Raw genomic sequence first — 19275 nt, 5'->3', positions numbered from 1 at the left:
GAAGTCGTTGCTAGAGATGTGATTTAGGTGTAAAGTTAGTGTGCGTAGTATCGCATTCATCTAGACAACTAACTTCCCCACATTCGTACATGTACTTGTTTAATTGAATTCAGTCGCATATATACAAGAAACATGATTCAATTAACTCGTATTCGAGGACAATATCAATAAGATTATCCATAACTAAAACAAACACCAAATGTGAATCTAAGAACATAAAAAAATGTTCACAAAGTAAATGGTTTACTAAGGGGATTCGACCAACAAGGTCATCCATGTCAAAATTCTGCTCTTCCAACGGTGTTCAATGTAGCGAAATTAGTCTCACATATTGACTATGAGAATGGTACTCCTTAATGACATTGGTAAGGGCACGAACAGGTGCATAACTAACGATCTATTCCATCAAGACGAAAGTAGATTATGCAAGGTTAAGGTTTGGGAATATTATCCCTTATTCTTGAAGTTTTAGGTCTTAGATATCAAGGATCATGCTTCGAGCATGATGCCACACCTTGATAGGCTTTGATTCTACCATAGGTTGTAAAAACAAACTCGAAAATTGGATTGTGAGAGAGACAGACCCAGAATTGGGTTTGGTAGGCTCCAGTTGAAACTAAAGGAATCTGTTCGGTAGGCCTCTGCCAAAGTAGAGCAATACCGTTCAGTGCATCCCTGCCGAAGCAGGGCACCACCATTCGGTAAGCTTTAACCAAACTAGGTTAAGCCATTCGGTAGACTCCAGCCAAACTGGATTTATACCATTCGGTATACTTCTGCCGAAACTAGGTCTATACCTTTTTCTCACGTTTGTGGTAGTAATCAGATCCAAGAATTTGGTAAACTTCCACTTTCTACACTTTTTGCTTCAAGAGCAAGTTAGAAACAAGGAAAGACAAGAAAAGTATTCTCCAGTCAAAGTTCGATCGGATTCATAAACTTCAGAATTATACCCATTTATTGACGTAATGATGGTGTGCTTCAGGCAATATCATTCATGATTAAACAGGTCGTAGAAGTGAGCCAAAGAGCCATGGAATCCTTGTTTGCTAGGTACTTCCGTGGGTAATGCTTTAGGCATAAGTCTTCGAATGAAGAGCATGGCAGAGGCTTATCCAGCTCTTCCATGCCATTGTTGGCTACAATGGTTTTCAGCTTCTTGATAGTCAAGTGGAGATTCACGCCTTGTACCCACATAAAGTGGTTTCGGTCAAGAAACGTCCAAATAAGTGAAATTGAACTTGTGAAGGTTCGACAATCCACATAAAGTGGGTTCTAAGACATGGTTTACATGAAAAACGCCGGGTTTTCATGGGTGTATTGTTTTATGAAAAGCTTCGGGTTCAAATGCACTAAATTTGAAACTATAGGTTCGAGTTTAGTTAGGAACTTCTAGTTCATAAAAGAAGGTACCTGTAAGAACATAGGATACAATATACAACTAAGTGTAGTGGATTTAGGTTGCTTCAGGAACTTAAGTGTGAGTGTTTCGGAACTACGAAAGGATGTCAACGATTCAAAGAAGAAAAATAAATTAATTGAATCGTTAATGTCCAAAAGTGAGTTTCATGCCAATAATTTTGGATTTCTTGTTAGATTAATAGACTGCTGATCATTTTTAATTAATTCAATAGATCGGGATTGATCGTGGAAGCAAAATAATGACATGCTAGTCTTATTAGCTTCAATTGGCAATGGGCCATGTGACAAGTGAATTAGAGCTTCATTAGAATTAACCAATAAACGTCTCAAAAAAAAATTTAGGTATGGTTAATAAGCAGGGGATGTCAAAATATGACATCGGGTCGAAAAAAAGATGCAGGAATAAGCCCTGATGGCTGCAGCCTTATTGAGCTATGGTGAGGGCTGCAGGTCTCTGGGTCTTGTGGTTTGGAGAGCCCAACATCAAAAGATGCTGGCTTTGGGCCTAAAAAACCATGCATGGGTGTAGGCCCAGCTTGTGCTGGCCTATGGGTTGGTGCATGGAAGCCCAACCGAAGTAGGGTTTCAGGTTTTTGGGTCGGAGCGAGTCAAGCCCAGCAGCAAAAGCTTCTGGCGAGTGGGCCGAAGGTTGGGGCGAAGCCTAGTAAGCAATAGGCTGCTGCAGGCAGGCCTATCATGGGTCAAGGGAAGCCTAACAGCTCTAGATTACTGAAGATGGGCCAAGGACACGCGGGACAGGGCCAAGAAGGCTGCAGACCTCTCGGTTTGGGCTGGGGGACTTCAGGCCCGTGTAAGCCTACCAGGTTGAAGGCCTTACGCCTCTGTGTGTGAGCAACTAAGCCCAAAGGGCTACTACCGTGTGGTCCAAGGTGTCAAAACAACATCGTTCCATGACTTGCTCCATGCGATGGTTCGATGGTGGTGTCACAGTGGTGCGGCTGCCGTGCCGCATAAACCCAGATTTTTTTTTCCGACATGTGTAGGGTTTGAAAAACCCTAAATTGCTTCTAATTTATTTATATGCTTTGACTCACAAATTCCACATATCAATATAATTACGTAATGCATGAAATGTATACATACATACATACATATATACATATATATATATATATATATATATATATTGGAAGGTAAATATAAATCTAGGGGTTCATGCATCATGGGGAATGTTTTCTTACTTCATGGTTGTTTAAAATATCTTACTTTATTTTAAGCATACCTGACTGGTAGAAAACAACAAAAGCCTTTGAATTTGTAGAAGATCCTTCTCTGAAAGCCAAAAGTGCATCTCCAATGCATTGTACCACGTTCAACAAAGAAAAATTAAATTGAATCAACAGCATGTAGATCAATTCAATAAAATAATAAATTAATCATAAAAAGAATGATTAAAACGTAATACTCCCCTGATTGAAGATCAAACTCTATTTAGCGCAATGTCAAAAGCATGCTAATAACGTATTATACGCCTAATTTACTTAATCATATAAAGGACAGAGAGAGGGGTGCGGCATAGTAGAGAGAAAGAAAGAGATGTATAATTGTGAGATGTGTTCTATTCCACCCCATTGTGACTTTATTTATAATAGTAGGGAATTTTAAATCCTTACCCTAATAGGATAACAACTCTAATAGGATAATATCTAACCCTATAGAATATTCCAAGATATCCCTAGATACACTAAGATTTACACAATCATATTCCTAATCTAATAGGATTGCAACAAACATGAGATTTTACGGACTACTCTAACATTCTAATTGAATACGCCCATATTTTTGTAAGTTTTATGAACTCCTTTAAAATTTGATTGAATACTCATGAACTTCTACGAATTCATTTAAAATCGTGATTTAATACCCATGGATAAACTCTTTTAAAATCTTTTAAACCCTTGCTTACGAACCATTCTTCATTGTATGGAAAATTAAAATCCAACTAAAACTACTATAATCTGTGTTTGATCGGAAATACTTAATAATCATAGGATTAATCTCCACATCATGATTAGATCAACGCTCACGATGGCATCTACTCCAGTCGCCTTCTGATCAAATTAATGGTTGTATATTTCATATTTGTATCTGTGTATCTGGAAATCCATGTCCAGAATGCATGACATCTCAAAAGAAACAAGTTAATCTATGCAACAAACATGTTCTTAGCATGGTTAAGTATCCTTGAGGTACAACTGTGAGAGTTTAAACCGTTTGTGACCATACATATCAATTAAAAAAAGGTCGTACCCAGTGCACAAGGCTCCCGCTCTACGCAGGGTCTGGGAGAGGTGAATGTCGGCTAGCCTTACCCCCATTTATGGAGAGGTCAATTGCGTACATAAAAAGAAGATTTCAGTCTGATTAGTTAAAACTCTGACCAGGCTTTCGGGCGTTTTAATTTCATTCAGCTTTCTTCTTCTAGAGAGATTGGAGATCGATCTTCTTGAGTGAAATCAGACAACAAAATACGCGTTCACTGAATCATACCTACCCCAACTAGTTTCATTTTCTCTTTCGGACTGAGTTGCACATGCAGACTATATTGACGCTTTCAATGGTGTTGTATCATTCAACCTTTGCCACACCTCCAGCAGGCATGTTGCTTTCTGCAACTCTCTCCCTCACAAACCTGGAAAGAAAAGCAAAATTTCACATTACCAGAAAAACCGGTAGAGCAAAGCTTGAATAACCATGCAACACTGATTGAAACTTTGATAGCTTGTTCCTAAACTCTATTTTCAGGGCAACAAAGTAGCCCAATATTTCAGAAACGTACCTTGCTAACTTGTCCCGTGATGATTGCAAAATGTATATCGACAGAATAAAAGAAAGCATGAGACCTGTTGAATGCATGAAAATGTTTAGTAGCAACAGTGTCAGAAAAGCTCTACATTTAGGTGTTCTCTCAACAAATATACACATTGATGACATTTAGGTGTTCTCTCACATAAGCGTCAAAGTAATGGTATGTTCTTTAAACAGTTGGTTTGAAACCTTGAAGATAAGGCTTGCGGGAAGGATAATGAATACACAATGATCATACTCAAGCATTGATTTTTACCTGATCCAAACAGTACATAAAATCCAGAAGTCACGTCTATCTCTGATTGCTCCTCCCTGCGTGCATACAACAAGATTATGTCACATTTCACAAAGTGCAAATCCAAAAGCCCAAGACTTACACAAATCATAACTAAAAGATAAGTGAAGTGATGCTGACCATGTATATCTGACCAGCACATGCTTTGGCCAGTGCTGAGCATCCCAAAATTGTTTGCGAATATCTGGATGGATTTCTAAGTCTGCTCAGACAGAAGAATCCACACCACAACAGTTATAAGAACTCCTCGAACAATAGCAAAATTAACTCAAACTATAGGTGCTTTTTGTTTTCCAAAAATGATATTAAAGCTCGAAATATATCAATGACATGACATCAGAGAGGCCTATTCCCTCCTTTTGTTTAGACTGACCTAAATGATGAAGAAACTAAACTAACCAAAAATATGATAAACGGATAAAGTGCCTGCATTACAAGACAGACCCTTCCAAAGGGCCAACTTAACTGACTATGAAAAAGGATTTGAACTAGATTAAGGAAGAGGAAAAATGGCATTACGTACAGTGGTGAGGCATATCCACAACTTTAGCAGTGACACCATGCAAATCACTTCCCGAGTACCTCTGTATTGCATGCAAGTCAGTTTTCTAACAGATAGATAAACTTACAGAACCAATTGTTTGCATATATCTAAATGAAGCTATTATCCCAGTAGGCCACTACTTTCCATTTTCTCAAAAGATGATGGCATCGTAAATATGTTCTCATGCTCATAACTCACAACTTACCAAATGGACATCAATCATTGGGACCTCTGAACTTTTACGATTTATCACAAAAAGCCACGGTATTAAAAACTTTTCTCTCCCAACTTGAAATGATCTGCACAAGAAAACTTTCTGTAAATATGAATTTGACCAGACATGTTCATAACCATAAATTTCCAGAGTATATAACTGAGAACATCCAACCATTACCCAGAGAACCTAATTCAGAAAAAAATATACAATCTACAGCTCCGTTTTTTTAATCGGGTGTCACAGAAAACTCAATGAAACTGTTAATTTATTGGTAATTCTAACATTATGATTCCAGGTTTTGCAAATTCAATTACAAAGTAGAGACAAAAGTAAGTTCAGCTACCAAACTTCAAACTTCGAATTAAATTACACAAACTATCTCGACTACGAAATGTTTCACCCTTACTTACATAGATAGTTAGCTGAATCTTAGCAATCTAATACTGATAATATAACGAAAGAAACGAAATGTGAATCGAAAGGCGGAACTTTCATCCTTAATTATACTCACATCTTATAAGCATCAGCTCCTGTATAACCCATCGGCTTCGCTATAGGAACTAACACCTACAAATTCATAAACCAGAAAAATGAATAAATTTACTGACTATGAAAAAACACACAAAAACCTGAAAAGAAAACCCAAATTGAAAAATACAAATTTACCTCACGATAGACAGCAAATATTGGGCAATGTCGACCGATCATATCATGCCATTCGGTTTTCATCTGAAACCACGAAATTGCACAAAACCCATTAAAATTTGAACAAAACCCATTAAAATTGAGCCGAAATTGGATGAAGCTTTTAGAGAGAGTACGGACAGAGTGATAAAGGCCCATCTTGCTCATGGGAACGATGTCGCCTGGCTTGTAAGCGGCAGATATGCAGGGAATTGAGAGAGATATCAGCAGAGGAAGAAGCAGGAGTGAGAATCTCGATCTCCTTCCAGTTCCCTCCATCTTGTAGATTCTATTGCTCTGAAACTTTAACTCGATCTTCTGAAGCTGGAGACTGGAGGTCGTAGATGAAGCCGTCGCCGGGCAGAAATGTGAAGGAAAATATTATTTCGGGTTTGGGGTTTGGAGTTTGGATCATTTGGGTCCAGCCCAAAACATGTGGGAGAGTTGCATGTGGACCTGGCTATATATTGTAACCTTTTTTTTTTTTTTTTTTTAGTACATCAATATTTTTTAAGGGTGGTTCGGTATGGGATCCCATACCAAAATCCTTGTCCCGATTCCCAAACCGAAATTTTTGAGAATCCCAATTTCAATACCGATCCCAAACCAAATTTTTGGGAATCCCAATTTTCGGAAATCCCGAAATAATTTCGGGATTTCGGGACAAATCGGGAATCCCGAAATGGTTTTGGGCTTTTGGACTAAAATTTGACATATTATCCAAATTCCCATCAATAAATAAAATAAATGGTTCAAAAATATGAGCATTCAACATAGAAGTATCATGTATTTGAACTAGGAAGCAAATAAAAACAGCTCGTTTCTAAACGAGGAGAATATAAGTAGCCCCACCCCCACAAAGATAATACAAACATGAAAGCTAGAACCTACATACAAGATTTATCAACACTTATTTGTAGCGCTTGTATGCTAAACCTTTAAAAGTTGCTCGAGCATCAGCAGGTTCAAGAAAAGCAACCTGAAGAATAATAATTCAAGAAAATAATTAGTAGAGAATCACTCTTTAACAACACAGCAACATAGTAGACTAATATGATCAGTAATCTAGAAGTTTCTTCATCACTGCAGTATGAAAAGATTGGGAGAACAAAAGTACATAATGAGGCATGATCAACCAAGTGTCAAATAGTGGTTGAAAAACTCACCTAATTAAAAAACCAAAAGCAAAGTGTCCAATTTCCTAAAACATTACAAAACTACTCTCTTCTACTCTCCTTGCCCAAACCGCGGCTAAATCAAGTGCACCACAACACATTTATTCAATTATTCTTCTCACTTGTTAGTAAATAGTGGAGCTTTCATATTTGGCATTAGTTAAGGAGTGGAACCAGGAAAAATGATTAATTTGCATTTAAATGTACATGATCGTAGACTAAATATTCATGTCATCAAACTGGTTTGACCAAACCCAAAAAATAAAATGCCTCAAAAATCAAGAAAGCACCAACCTTGATGAAATTGTTGCGTGCCTGCGATTGGGTCTTTGAATTTTGCCTCCGAGGAGATAACAGATCGATAGAGAAAACGATAGTGTGGCGGTCGGCCGGTGGCTGTGTAGTGAAGGAAGGCTGGAGTGGAGAGTCAGAGAGAGACGATAGTATGGTGTGGTGAGGGAGGCTCAGGGGCTAGATGACACACCTCGACCCAGAGGATCAAGGCGTGCTGGCCGTCACGTGAGTGTGACGTAACCAAGAGTGCGACACGGAAGCAAAACAATAACATACATAAGAAGGAATTCAAACCAACTCTGGAAGAACAACCTACTAGAATGACAGGACGAGTTAAGATAAACACATAAATTCAGAGCATAGGTTTAAGTGCAGTCAAGTAGGACTAAAATAAAAATACATCACCCTCAGGTGAATCCTACATGTCAAGAGTCTGTCAGAATGCCGGAAAAAGACCTCGAGAGCCACCAACTGCTAACTAGAACCTGGAGGGGCGCAAAACAAAATGAGTGGGTCAGTAAAATCAAATAGTTTTCCAAAACAGTTCATTAAAAACAATTCTAACCCCTCACCGTAAAAACATGTATACTTTCCCAGAAAATAGTATATATACATATATATATATACGCAACATCAAACTCAACTCAATTTCATCAACATAATATCTCAATAATGACATGCCATGCCCAAAATATAATCAGAATACATCAATATCAATCAGGTGAATGATAAATCAACCGGAGACCCTACAATGGTTCTGTATGGCTGATTCTAAAGCTCAACATCCAATCCAACCGGAGTCACCTCGGTGACCTGTACTGTTCAACTCTGCACGTCACTCGGAACTACATATAGTAGTCTGTACGATGACAGGTGTATAAATACGCTCTAATGCTTCTCTCATCAATCATCAGCGCGCATAACTAAGGTCACCCACTAGTCGGAATCACATCTAGTGATCTGTACGACTAGCATGTCGGAACCCTCACATGGTCTATACGACATCCACCTACTTGGATCCAAGACGAGCGTGCGGTGTGGTGAATAACAATATAAGCACTATCACCTAGGTGCAGGTCATGAGCTTTCAATGCAATCCATGATAAATAACTCAGCTGAAAATAAATAAACTCACATGAGCGTCCACCGCGTCATTTCACATATATATATGTTAATTATCAAACTAAATATTTCAACAGTTTCATGCATGGCAAATAGATTCATAATTTTCACATAAACGGATTTTCTGGGAAAAACAGTTGTATATAGGTAAATACGAAATCAAAACTGCCCACTCACTGATAAGTCGAGGGGTCGTAACCCCCGTGGCGTCCCTGGATGCGCTCGTCCTCGGGATACGTGTCACATATATGCGAAACAACTATAAAAACGTTAATTTTAAACACATCACCAATAATTCGAAATAACTTCTCATATGATGCTCAAATTGGGTATATGAATATACCACATCGACCTACTCGACGTCACGGACGTCGCATAAATTTTAGAAAAAATTTTGGAGGTCCCACGCTCCCCCACGCGCCGTGGGTGGCACGGGTTCACGCGCCCCCCACGCGCATCTTCTTCCTCATTGGCTCGTCGGACTGGTTTTTCCGGCGGCCGGTTTCCGGCGAGTTTTGAAACTCTTCGTTCTCCTTCGTTTTTCACCCATTTTCTTCGTATTTTATATCAAATTGAAGCCCCAAACATGAAGAATCACGATAGACTAGTTTAAGGCTCTAAAAATCAAGAAATCTCACCGGGAAAATTCTAAGAAATTCGGCCAAACTTGAACCACGTGATCCCGACGTCCAAATCCTTCAAACGAAGTACTCCGAGCCTCCTTGGGACCTCACTAAGCTCACTACAACCTTAGAATTCCCTGAAAATCAACATTTTACGTTCGCATGAACAGTGACCAAAAATGGAGGTTCGGGTTTCACGTGATTCCGAGGGTTTCACTTCCTAAAACTAGTACCATTCAACTTAAAATGACTCAATGATGAAGATGCATACCTTGGTTGCCTCGATCCGTTGAGTTTTGGGAGGTTTTGGGTGAGTCCGTACTATCGAGGGTGAGAGAAATAGTTGGGATGGGGAGAGAGAGAGAGTTAGTCGAGAGGGAGGAGAAAGAGAGACCACGGGATGGAGAGGGAGAGATGTCCAAAACAATCCCCACCATCCATTTTTCTAATCCCTAACCAACATAACCAAAATCACATTAAAATCAACTTATCTTATAATATATATATTTCTTTTAATCTTGTCCAATATTTGAACCAAAAACGTCTCACACACACGTACCTTAGTGCCCGTTAAAGGCAATTCAGTCATTTCACATTCCCGTCAAACGTACCTCCGGGACGGGCTGTGACAATCTCCCCTCCTTATAGAATTTTGTCCCTGAAATTCCCATAACCAAATAACCCACTTAATATCCATAGAATAACCTTGGGTACATCTCTCTCATTCGATCTTCTGTCTCCCAGGTAGCTTCCTCTACAGAATGGTTCATCCACAACACCTTCACCAAACTCACCGTCTTGTTCCTTAGAACCTTATCTTTCCAATCCAAAATAGTGACTGGTTCCTCATCATAAGTCAAATCCGGATTAATCTCTAACGGTTGAGGGGGGATCACATGAGAAGGATCAGAAATATAATGTCGAAGCATAGAGACGTGGAACACATTATGGACCTTAGATAACTCCGGAGGCAGCTCCAACTGGTAGGCAACTTCACCAACTTTTTCAGTGATCACATAAGGTCCAATATATCTCGAACTTAGCTTCCCTCTTTTTCCAAATCGTACCACGCCTCTCCAAGGTGATAATTTCAAAAACACCCAATTACCTACATCATACACTCGATCAGTAGTATGTCGATTTGCTAAACTCTTCTGTCGATCCTGGGCTGCTTTCAGGTTTGACTTAATCACCTGAACATTTTGAGTAGTCTCATCTACAATCTCTGGGCCTTCTAACACCCTTTCACCAACCTCAGACCAACATAATGGCGTTCGACACGCCCTACCATAAAGTGCCTCAAATGGTGACATACCAATGCTCGAGTGAAAACTGTTATTGTAAGCAAACTCCATCAAGTCCAAACGATCATGCCAGGAATCACCAAATTGTAATACTGAAGATCTCAACATATCCTCCAACGTCTGAATAGTCCTCTCTGATTGCCCATCAGTTTGAGGATGATAAGCTGTGCTATAAAGCAATTGCGTACCAAGAGCTTCCTGAAAAGCCACCCAGAATTTAGAAGTAAATCTTGGGTCTCAATCAGAAATAATGTTCACCGGAACTCCATGATACTTCACAATCTTCGTAATGAACAGTTTAGCCAATTTATTCAGAGGATACTTTTCCCTCACTGGAATGAAATGCGCTGACTTGGTAAGTCAATCCACAATCACCCAAATACCATCGAATCCATTTCGTGTACGAGGAAGTTTATACACGAAATCCATGGTTATATTTTCCCATTTCCACTGGGGAACGGGAAATGGCTGCATTCGCCCAAATGGCTTCTTCCTTTCTGCTTTAACTTGTTGGCAAATAATGCATCTACTCACATAATCTGCAATTTCCCTTTTCATACCTGGCCAATAATAAAATGGTCGAATGGTATGATACATTTTAGTTCCTCCCGGGTGCATCGCATAAGCTGAACAATGCGCTTCATCCAAAATTTCCTTCTTTAATTCCTCATTATTCGGAACATACATTCTATTTTCCTGCATAAGCATACCATCTGATTCCCGAATTCTGAGGTCTTTCTTTTTCCCTTCACTTCTTAATTGAACCAGCTCCTGAATTTCCTCATCCACCATCTGAGCTTCGAGTATACGATCAATCAAAACTGGCCTAACTTGAAAACTAGCAAGAAAGGCTCCACTTCGATCTTCCAACTCCAACCTTACTCCAGTTGCCCTTAGCTCAGCAAGAAGAGGAATACGGCTAGCATATAAGGCATTGAGTATGCCTTGAGGTTTCCTACTCAGTGCATCAGCTACCACATTAGCACGACCCAGATGATATTCAATAGTACAATCGTAATCACTTAGCAATTCCATCCACCTTCGCTGACGAAGATTAAGATCATGCTGAGTAAACAAATACTGAAGACTCTTGTGATCAATGAAGATCTTACACTTCTCACCATATAAATAATGCCTCTAAATCTTCAAAGCGAAGACAATAACTGCCAATTCAAGATCGTGAGTAGGATAATTCCTTTCATGATTTTTCAGCTGCCGAGAAGCATAGGCGATCACTTTATTATGCTGTATCAAAACACATCCCAAACCATTCAACGAAGCATCACTATAAATCTCAAAATTACCGATATCATCAGGAAGTACCAATACTGGGGCATTAGTGAGGCAATATTTCAATTGCTGGAAACTCTGCTAACAATTCTCATCCCACTGGAATTTAACATCCTTCCTGGTCAACTTCGTTAACGGCGAAGCAATCATAGAGAAATCCTGAACAAACCGTCGATAATAACCTGCTAAGCCAAGAAAACTTCGTACCTCAGTGACGGTTCGAGGTTGCTCCCAATTCTCCACTGCCGCTATCTTTTGAGGATCAACTTGGATTCCTTGAGCCGATACAACATGCCCCAAAAATGTCACTTCAGTCAACCAAAATTGACATTTACTGAACTTAGCATACAACTGATGCTCCCTCAATTTCTTTAATACCAAGTTCAGATGTCAAATATGATCTGCTTTAGATTTAGAATATACCAGAATATCATCAATAAAAACAATAACAAATTTATCAAGATATTGCTGGAATACCTCATTCATCAACCTCATGAAAGTTGCAGGTGCATTAGTCAACCCAAATGGCATAACCCGAAATTCATAATGTCCGTAAGGGGTTCGGAAAGCTGTCTTAGGTACATCTTCCTCTTTAATTTTCAACTGATAATAACCGGATCTCAAATCAATCTTAGAGAAGACACACGTACCTTTCAGCTGATCAAACAAATCATCGATGCGAGGCAATGGATAACGGTTTTTAATCGTTACCCGGTTCAATTGCCTATAGTCAATGCATAACCTCAGAGTTCCATCTTTCTTCCTCACAAATAATACTGGAGCACCCCAAGGTGACGAACTAGGCTGAATGAAACCCTTATCAAGTAATTCTTGCAACTGAATTTTCAATTCTCTCAACTCAGCAGGAGCCATTCTATAAGGAGTTAGAGATATAGGGTCAGTACCTGGAAGCAAATCAATAGAGAATTCCACCTCTCTGTCTGGCGGCAGCCCCGGCAAATCATCAGGAAATACATCAGGGTAATGCCTGACCACACCAACTTCCTCTATACTGGTAGGAACAACATCATTTAATACCACATGTGCCAAACATCCCTGACAACCCTTCGATAATAATTTCCTCGCTCTTATGGCAGAAATAACACCATATCTCACCCCACCTCTTTCGCCTACAAAAGTAACTTCGGGTAGTCCAGGGCGATAAAAAGTAACTGATTTACCATAACAATCAATATGGGCACGATTATAATGCAACCAATCAGCTCCTAGAATCACATCAAAATCCACAATATCTAACGGAATAAGATCAGCTGGCATAACTATGCCCTCTACCATCACTGGACACCCAAGATACACACTATCAACATAACATTTATCTCCTCTAGGCATGGCAAACTCTAAATCAAATCCTAAAGGTGAAGGGTGAGGTTGGGTCATTTGAGCAAACGTATGAGAAATCACAGAGTGCGTAGCACCACAATCAATCAAAACCTTAGCAAAATGACCAAGAACATTTAACGTACCCATGATCAAGTCGGGATGGTTCTGGGCCTCTTGCAGTGAAATATGATTAACTCGCCCCTGAGCTTGCTGTCGTCCACCACGACCTCTACTGCCTTGATTACCTCGCCCCTGGGGAGCACGTCCCTAGCCTAACTGACTAGGCTGCCTCGATGATCCTGCACCACCCGAAACAACTTCCCCCTGACGGGGCTGACCTCCCTGATGCCACTGAGATCCACCAGCTGGCATAGATGAATAAGAAGAATAACCTCCAAAGTCTTGAGAATACCCTGTCTGAGAATAAGGCTCCTGGGGATACTGATAAGGTCCGGGAGCATACGGAGCAGCATCCCCCTGGTAGTGGTAGGCACCACCACGACTCGACTGGCCATAACCGCCTGATCCAAAGCTCTGCTGAATCGGCGCTGGAGGTGGCATAGTGGTCTACTGCGGTCTCTGCTGACCCTGGGGGCACTGAGAAGCCCGATGTCCCATTTTCCCACACGTAAAACAAGCACCACTACCTCTCCTACACTCACCATGATGACGGAAATTACAACGGCGGCACCATGGAGCGCCAGAACCACCAGCACCACCAGAATCCCTCTGCCTCTGAAATCTAGGCCCACCAGAAAATCTACCACCACCTCTCCTCGGGCCAGTAACACTAAATCCACCACTAGAAGAACTCGAACTTGCTCAACTCTTCTTAAAATTCTGAGTCTTACGAGGTCCCGGAATAGTAATACCCTTACCTTTATCATCCTTTTTCTGACCGTCATTCTTATCCTCGTCATCGTCACTCTCACTGGGAAGATTATCAGAGTCCTCCATCCTGACCAAAATCTCGAAAAACTCATGGTAGTCGGCGCAGGGAAGTGCACTGGCAAAGGTACGCCATTTCTTCTTAGATCCCAACTTGAAACGTCGAAGCATCTCTCCCTGATTACCAGCTGTATCAGGGTCATAACGAGACAAATAAGTAAACTTTCTGTAGTATTCATGAGCTGTCATATTCTTCTGTTTCAATCGAGTGAATTCCTGTTTCTTGCGATCGATATACTCTGGGGGGACAAATCTTTTCTTGAAATTATCCTTAAATACTTCCCAATCAGATGCCATAGCTGGGGACATAAACTGCGTCTGATTCCTCCACCAACCTGCCGGCTCTTGACCCAAAAACCAGGTAGTGGTCTCAACCCACCTATCAGTCGGAAAATTCCCCTGACTTTGCATCACCTGAAACGTCTTTTCAATATGATCTAGCCATTTCTCTGCCCCCTCGTGACCTTCATCACCCATAAAACGATCTAATTTCAAATTGTACATGGTCTCCAGGGGTGTCCTCTGAGGTGGGGGAGGAGGACGAATCACATTCTGGAAAGCCTGAGCCATTGCTTCCCCCAACTGAGTAATATCAGGAAAATTAGGATCAGGAGTACGGCGGGACTCCCTACGCTCTCTACGAGGAAGCATAATTCTGACAGAAAACATCAAAATATCATTAAAGCATTAACAATTATACAGGACTGCAACCTAAGCTCTGATACCAAACTGACACACCCCGACCCAGAGGATCAAGGCGTGCTGGCCATCACGTGAGTGTGACGTAACCAAGAGTGCAACACGGAAGCAAAACAATAACATACATAAGAAGGAATTCAAACCAACTCTAGCGGAACAACCTACTAGAATGACAGGACGAGTTAAGATAAACACATAAATTCAAAGCATAGGTTTAAGTGCAGTCAAGTAGGACTAAAATAAAAATACATCACCCTCAGGTGAATCCTACATGTCAAGAGTCTGTCAGAATGCCGGAAAAAGACCTCGAGAGCCACCAACTGCTAACTAGAACCTGGAGGGGCGCAAAACAAAATGAGTGGGTCAGTAAAATCAAATAGTTTTCCAAAACAGTTCATTAAAAACAATTCTAACCCCTCACAGTAAAAACCTGTATACTTTCCCAGAAAATAGTATATATACATATATATATATATACGCAACATCAAACTCAACTCAATTTCATCAACATAATATCTCAATAATGACATGCCATGCCCAAAATATGATCAGAATACATCAATATCAATCAGGTGAATGATAAATCAACCGGAGACCCTACAATGGTCATGTACGGCTGATTCTAAAGCTCGACATCCAATCCAACCGGAGTCACCTCGGTGACCTGTACGGTTCAACTCTGCACGTCACTCGGAACTACATATAGTAGTCTATACGATGACAGGTGTATAAATACGCTCTAGTGCTTCTCTCATCAATCATCAGCGCGCATCACTAAGGTCACCTACTAGTCGAAATCACATCTAGTGATCTGTACGACTAGCATGTCGGAACCCTCACATGGTCTGTACGACATCCACCTACTTGGATCCAAGACGAGCGTGCGGTGTGGTGAATAACAATATAAGCACTATCACCTAGGTGCAGGTCATGAGCTTTCAATGCAATCCATGATAAATAACTCAGCTGAAAATAAATAAACTCACCTGAGCGTCCACCGCGTCATTTCACATATATATATGTTAATTATCAAACTAAATATCTCAACAGTTTCATGCATGGCAAATAGATTCATAATTTTCACATAAACGGATTTTCTGGGAAAAACAGTTGTATATAGGTAAATACGAAATCAAAACTGCCCACTCACTGATAAGTCGAGGGGTCGTAACCCCCGTGGCGTCCCTAGATGCGCTCGTCCTCGGGATACGTGTCACTTATATGCGAAACAACTATAAAAACGTTAATTTTAAACACATCACCAATAATTCGAAATAACTTCTCATACGATGCTCAAATTGGGTATATGAATATACCACATTGACCTACTCGACGTCACGGACGTCGCATAATTTTTAGAAAATTTTTTGGAGGTCCCACGCGCCCCCACGCGCCGTGGGTGGCACGGGTCCACGCGCCCCCCACGCGCATCTTCTTCCTCCTTGGCTCGCCGGACTGGTTTTTCCGGCGGCCGGTTTCCGGCGAGTTTTGAAACTCTTCGTTCTCTTTCGTTTTTCACCCATTTTCTTCGTATTTTATATCAAATTGAAGCCCCAAACATGAAGAATCATGATAGACTAATTTAAGGCTCTAAAAATCAAGAAATCTCACCGGGAAAATTCTAAGAAATTCGGCCAAACTTGAACCACGTGATCCCAACGTCCAAATCCTTCAAACGAAGTACTCCAAGCTTCCTTGGGACCCCACTAAGCTCACTACAAGCTTAGAATTCCCTGAAAATCAACATTTTACATTCGCATGAACAGTGACCAAAAATGGAGGTTCGGGTTTCACATGATTCCGAGGGTTTCACTTCCTAAAACTAGTACCATTCAACTTAAAATGACTCAAGGATGAAGATGCATACCTTGGTTGCCTCGATCCGTTGAGTTTTGGGAGGTTTTGGGTGAGTCCGTACTATCGAGGGTGAGAGAGAGAGTCGGGACGGGGAGAGAGAGAGAGTTAGTCGAGAGGTAGGAAAGAGAGAGACCACGGGATGGAGAGGGAGAGATGTCCAAAACAATCCCCACCATCCATTTTTCTAATCCCTAACCAACATAACCAAAATCACATTAAAATCAACTTATCTTATAATATATATATTTCTTTTAATCTTGTCTAATATTTCAACCAAAAACGTCTCACACACACGTACCTTAGTGCCCGTTAAGGGCAATTCAGTCATTTCACATTCCCGTCAAACGTACCTCCGGGACGGGCTGTGACACTGGAGATGAGGGATCAGTGAGGGAGGCTCAGGCAAGGATAATCGAACAGGGATTGCGCAGCGCTTCCGCTTCCATTCCAGTTCGATAGAACAAATGGAGACGGAAGTGAAGTAATGAGATCAGACCTAAAACAAATCAACGGCACAGATTAAATCTAAAACAATGAACGGTTCAAATAATTTTCTTATAATTAAAAAATAATATATATATTTGGGTTCGGTATGGGAATACCGAAAAAATGAAACGCAAAACCGAATTCCATACCAAAACTTTCGGTTTGGTTTGGGATTATATCTCGAAAATTTCGGAAATTTTGGTTTGGGATTTTTTCGGTTTGGTATGGGATTTTTTTCCAGCCCTTTATTTTTACACTAAGAGAGGGAGAGTTCAGCTAAATCACACAATGAGCAGCCTAATTTGGTATCAAATTGACCATCCATGAGATTCGAACCTAAAACCTTTCACTTCTAAACGAAGTGAAATACCGCCAGACCGTAGTATTGATTGACATTATAAGCTTTATATGCAAGAAACCAAACAAACATTTTACCGAATTAGGCCCAATACATTTTTTTAATGTGCAATTAATATTTTCATAGAGGAACTAGACTCTGGATCTCGAGCGCAAGGGTAAATATTTATCACCAACTAAGTTAATTACACCAACACTCTTTGAGGTTTATCAATTTTTCACAAAATCCCCTCACGTTTGAGACATTACACTAACATCCTTTCATGTTTTAATTCACTTTCACATAACCCCTTCAATTAATTTGTTAGTAGATTTTGAGTGAAGGGCCTATGTGAAAGTGAATTAAAACTTGAAGGGGTGTTAGTGTAATATTTTAAACGTGAAGGGTTTTGTGAAAACTCAATAAACTTCAGGGGGTGTAATACAACGAAATTAAATTGTAGTGAGCTAATGTACAATGGCAAAATCGACAAAATTGAATGTACAAGAACTAAAGTGGAAAATTGAACAAATTACAAAAACCGAAAATGAAATTTGACGTCTGAATACAAATTAAACGTTAGTGTTCCATGTGATGTTATGGTGTTCGTATAATCTTTTTATTTTTTGTTTGATGGGATACAAGTTGAGTGGATGAAATTTTGAATGTAACAGATATTGTTTGACTTCTTGCGTGTAAGAACTTATTGTTTTTAGCAGACAACTTACAATTGGACACATACGATTAAACTTTTTTTATTTTTTTCGGATGTTAATAAGCTGCTACTTATACGCATCAAATTGTAATTCATAGATAAATAGCCTAACATATATGAAATTAACAGTCTCCAATTGATATTTTTCCACCTTGGGGAAAATTAGGTTCACATCCTTCTTTTTATTACTTCATTGATTAAAACCCTATTCATTTTCAATTTTTGACCAAGGTCCTTGGGTATTAATAATATCATTAATTATTTGAATAATAAAATATACCACTTTATTATATGTGAAATGTACCAATTTTTTTGTAAAATGTACCAATTTTTTTTAACACTATGGATACATTCTTTTGCTATTTATTATTTCTTATTTTTACATAGTTTTTATCCATTTATTCAATCAAAATGTTTGAATTTTTTTATTGTAACCGTTTCTAATAGTATTATAATGAGGGATTTTTAACGCTATGGATACATTCTTTTTCCATTTATAATGAGGGATTTTTTTAACATTATGGATAAATTCTTTTGCCATTTATTATTTCTTATTTTTGCATAGTTTTTATCCATTTATTCAATCAAAATGTTTGAATTTTTTTATTGGTACATTTCACATATAATAAAGTAGTACATTAATAAAGAATAATAGGTACATTAGAAATAAATTAGGGTACAGATAAAAGATTAAAAATTATGAATACAAATGAATTTTTAAAAATATAGGCGCTAAAAGAAATTAATACATGGGTACAAAATAAAATTAAAAAGAAAATACTACAAATTAAAAAAAATGTTGCGAATTAAAAGTGGGTACAAACTAAAAATATAAATATATAATACAAAGTTTAGGCATAAATCATAAATATACCATATGTAATTTTTCTATCATTGATTAAATATACAATGTCACATGATGGTATACACATGGGTACAAACACAAATAAAATTTTGAAAAATATGGGCACAAAAAGAAACTAATATATGGGTACAAATTAAAAATGAAAAGAAAATTGGTACAAATTAAAAAATATTTGCAAATTAAAAATAGGTACAAACTAAAAATAAAAATATATGATAAAAAAATTAG

General features: G+C 39.2%; 1 protein-coding gene across 1 annotated transcript; it reads right to left on the bottom strand.

Annotated features, from left to right (window-relative positions):
• Positions 1-3492: 3492 nt before the first annotated feature.
• LOC103450741 (uncharacterized) lies at positions 3493-6428 on the bottom strand. Its single transcript, XM_008390114.4, has 9 exons — positions 6133-6428; positions 5974-6036; positions 5819-5874; positions 5296-5389; positions 5070-5130; positions 4667-4748; positions 4508-4563; positions 4223-4286; positions 3493-4075 (listed from the first exon to the last, which is right to left on the bottom strand). Exons 1-9 carry the CDS (start codon positions 6268-6270, stop codon positions 4012-4014), a joined length of 678 nt encoding a protein of 225 aa, XP_008388336.2. The 5' UTR covers positions 6271-6428; the 3' UTR covers positions 3493-4011.
• Positions 6429-19275: the final 12847 nt, after the last annotated feature.

Source organism: Malus domestica, chromosome 12 (assembly GCF_042453785.1).
Source record: "Malus domestica chromosome 12, GDT2T_hap1".
In the NCBI taxonomy this organism is placed as follows: domain Eukaryota; kingdom Viridiplantae; phylum Streptophyta; class Magnoliopsida; order Rosales; family Rosaceae; genus Malus; species Malus domestica.
The sequence above is the reverse complement of the archived record's forward strand: the minus strand, read 5'-3'. Positions and strand labels throughout refer to the sequence as shown.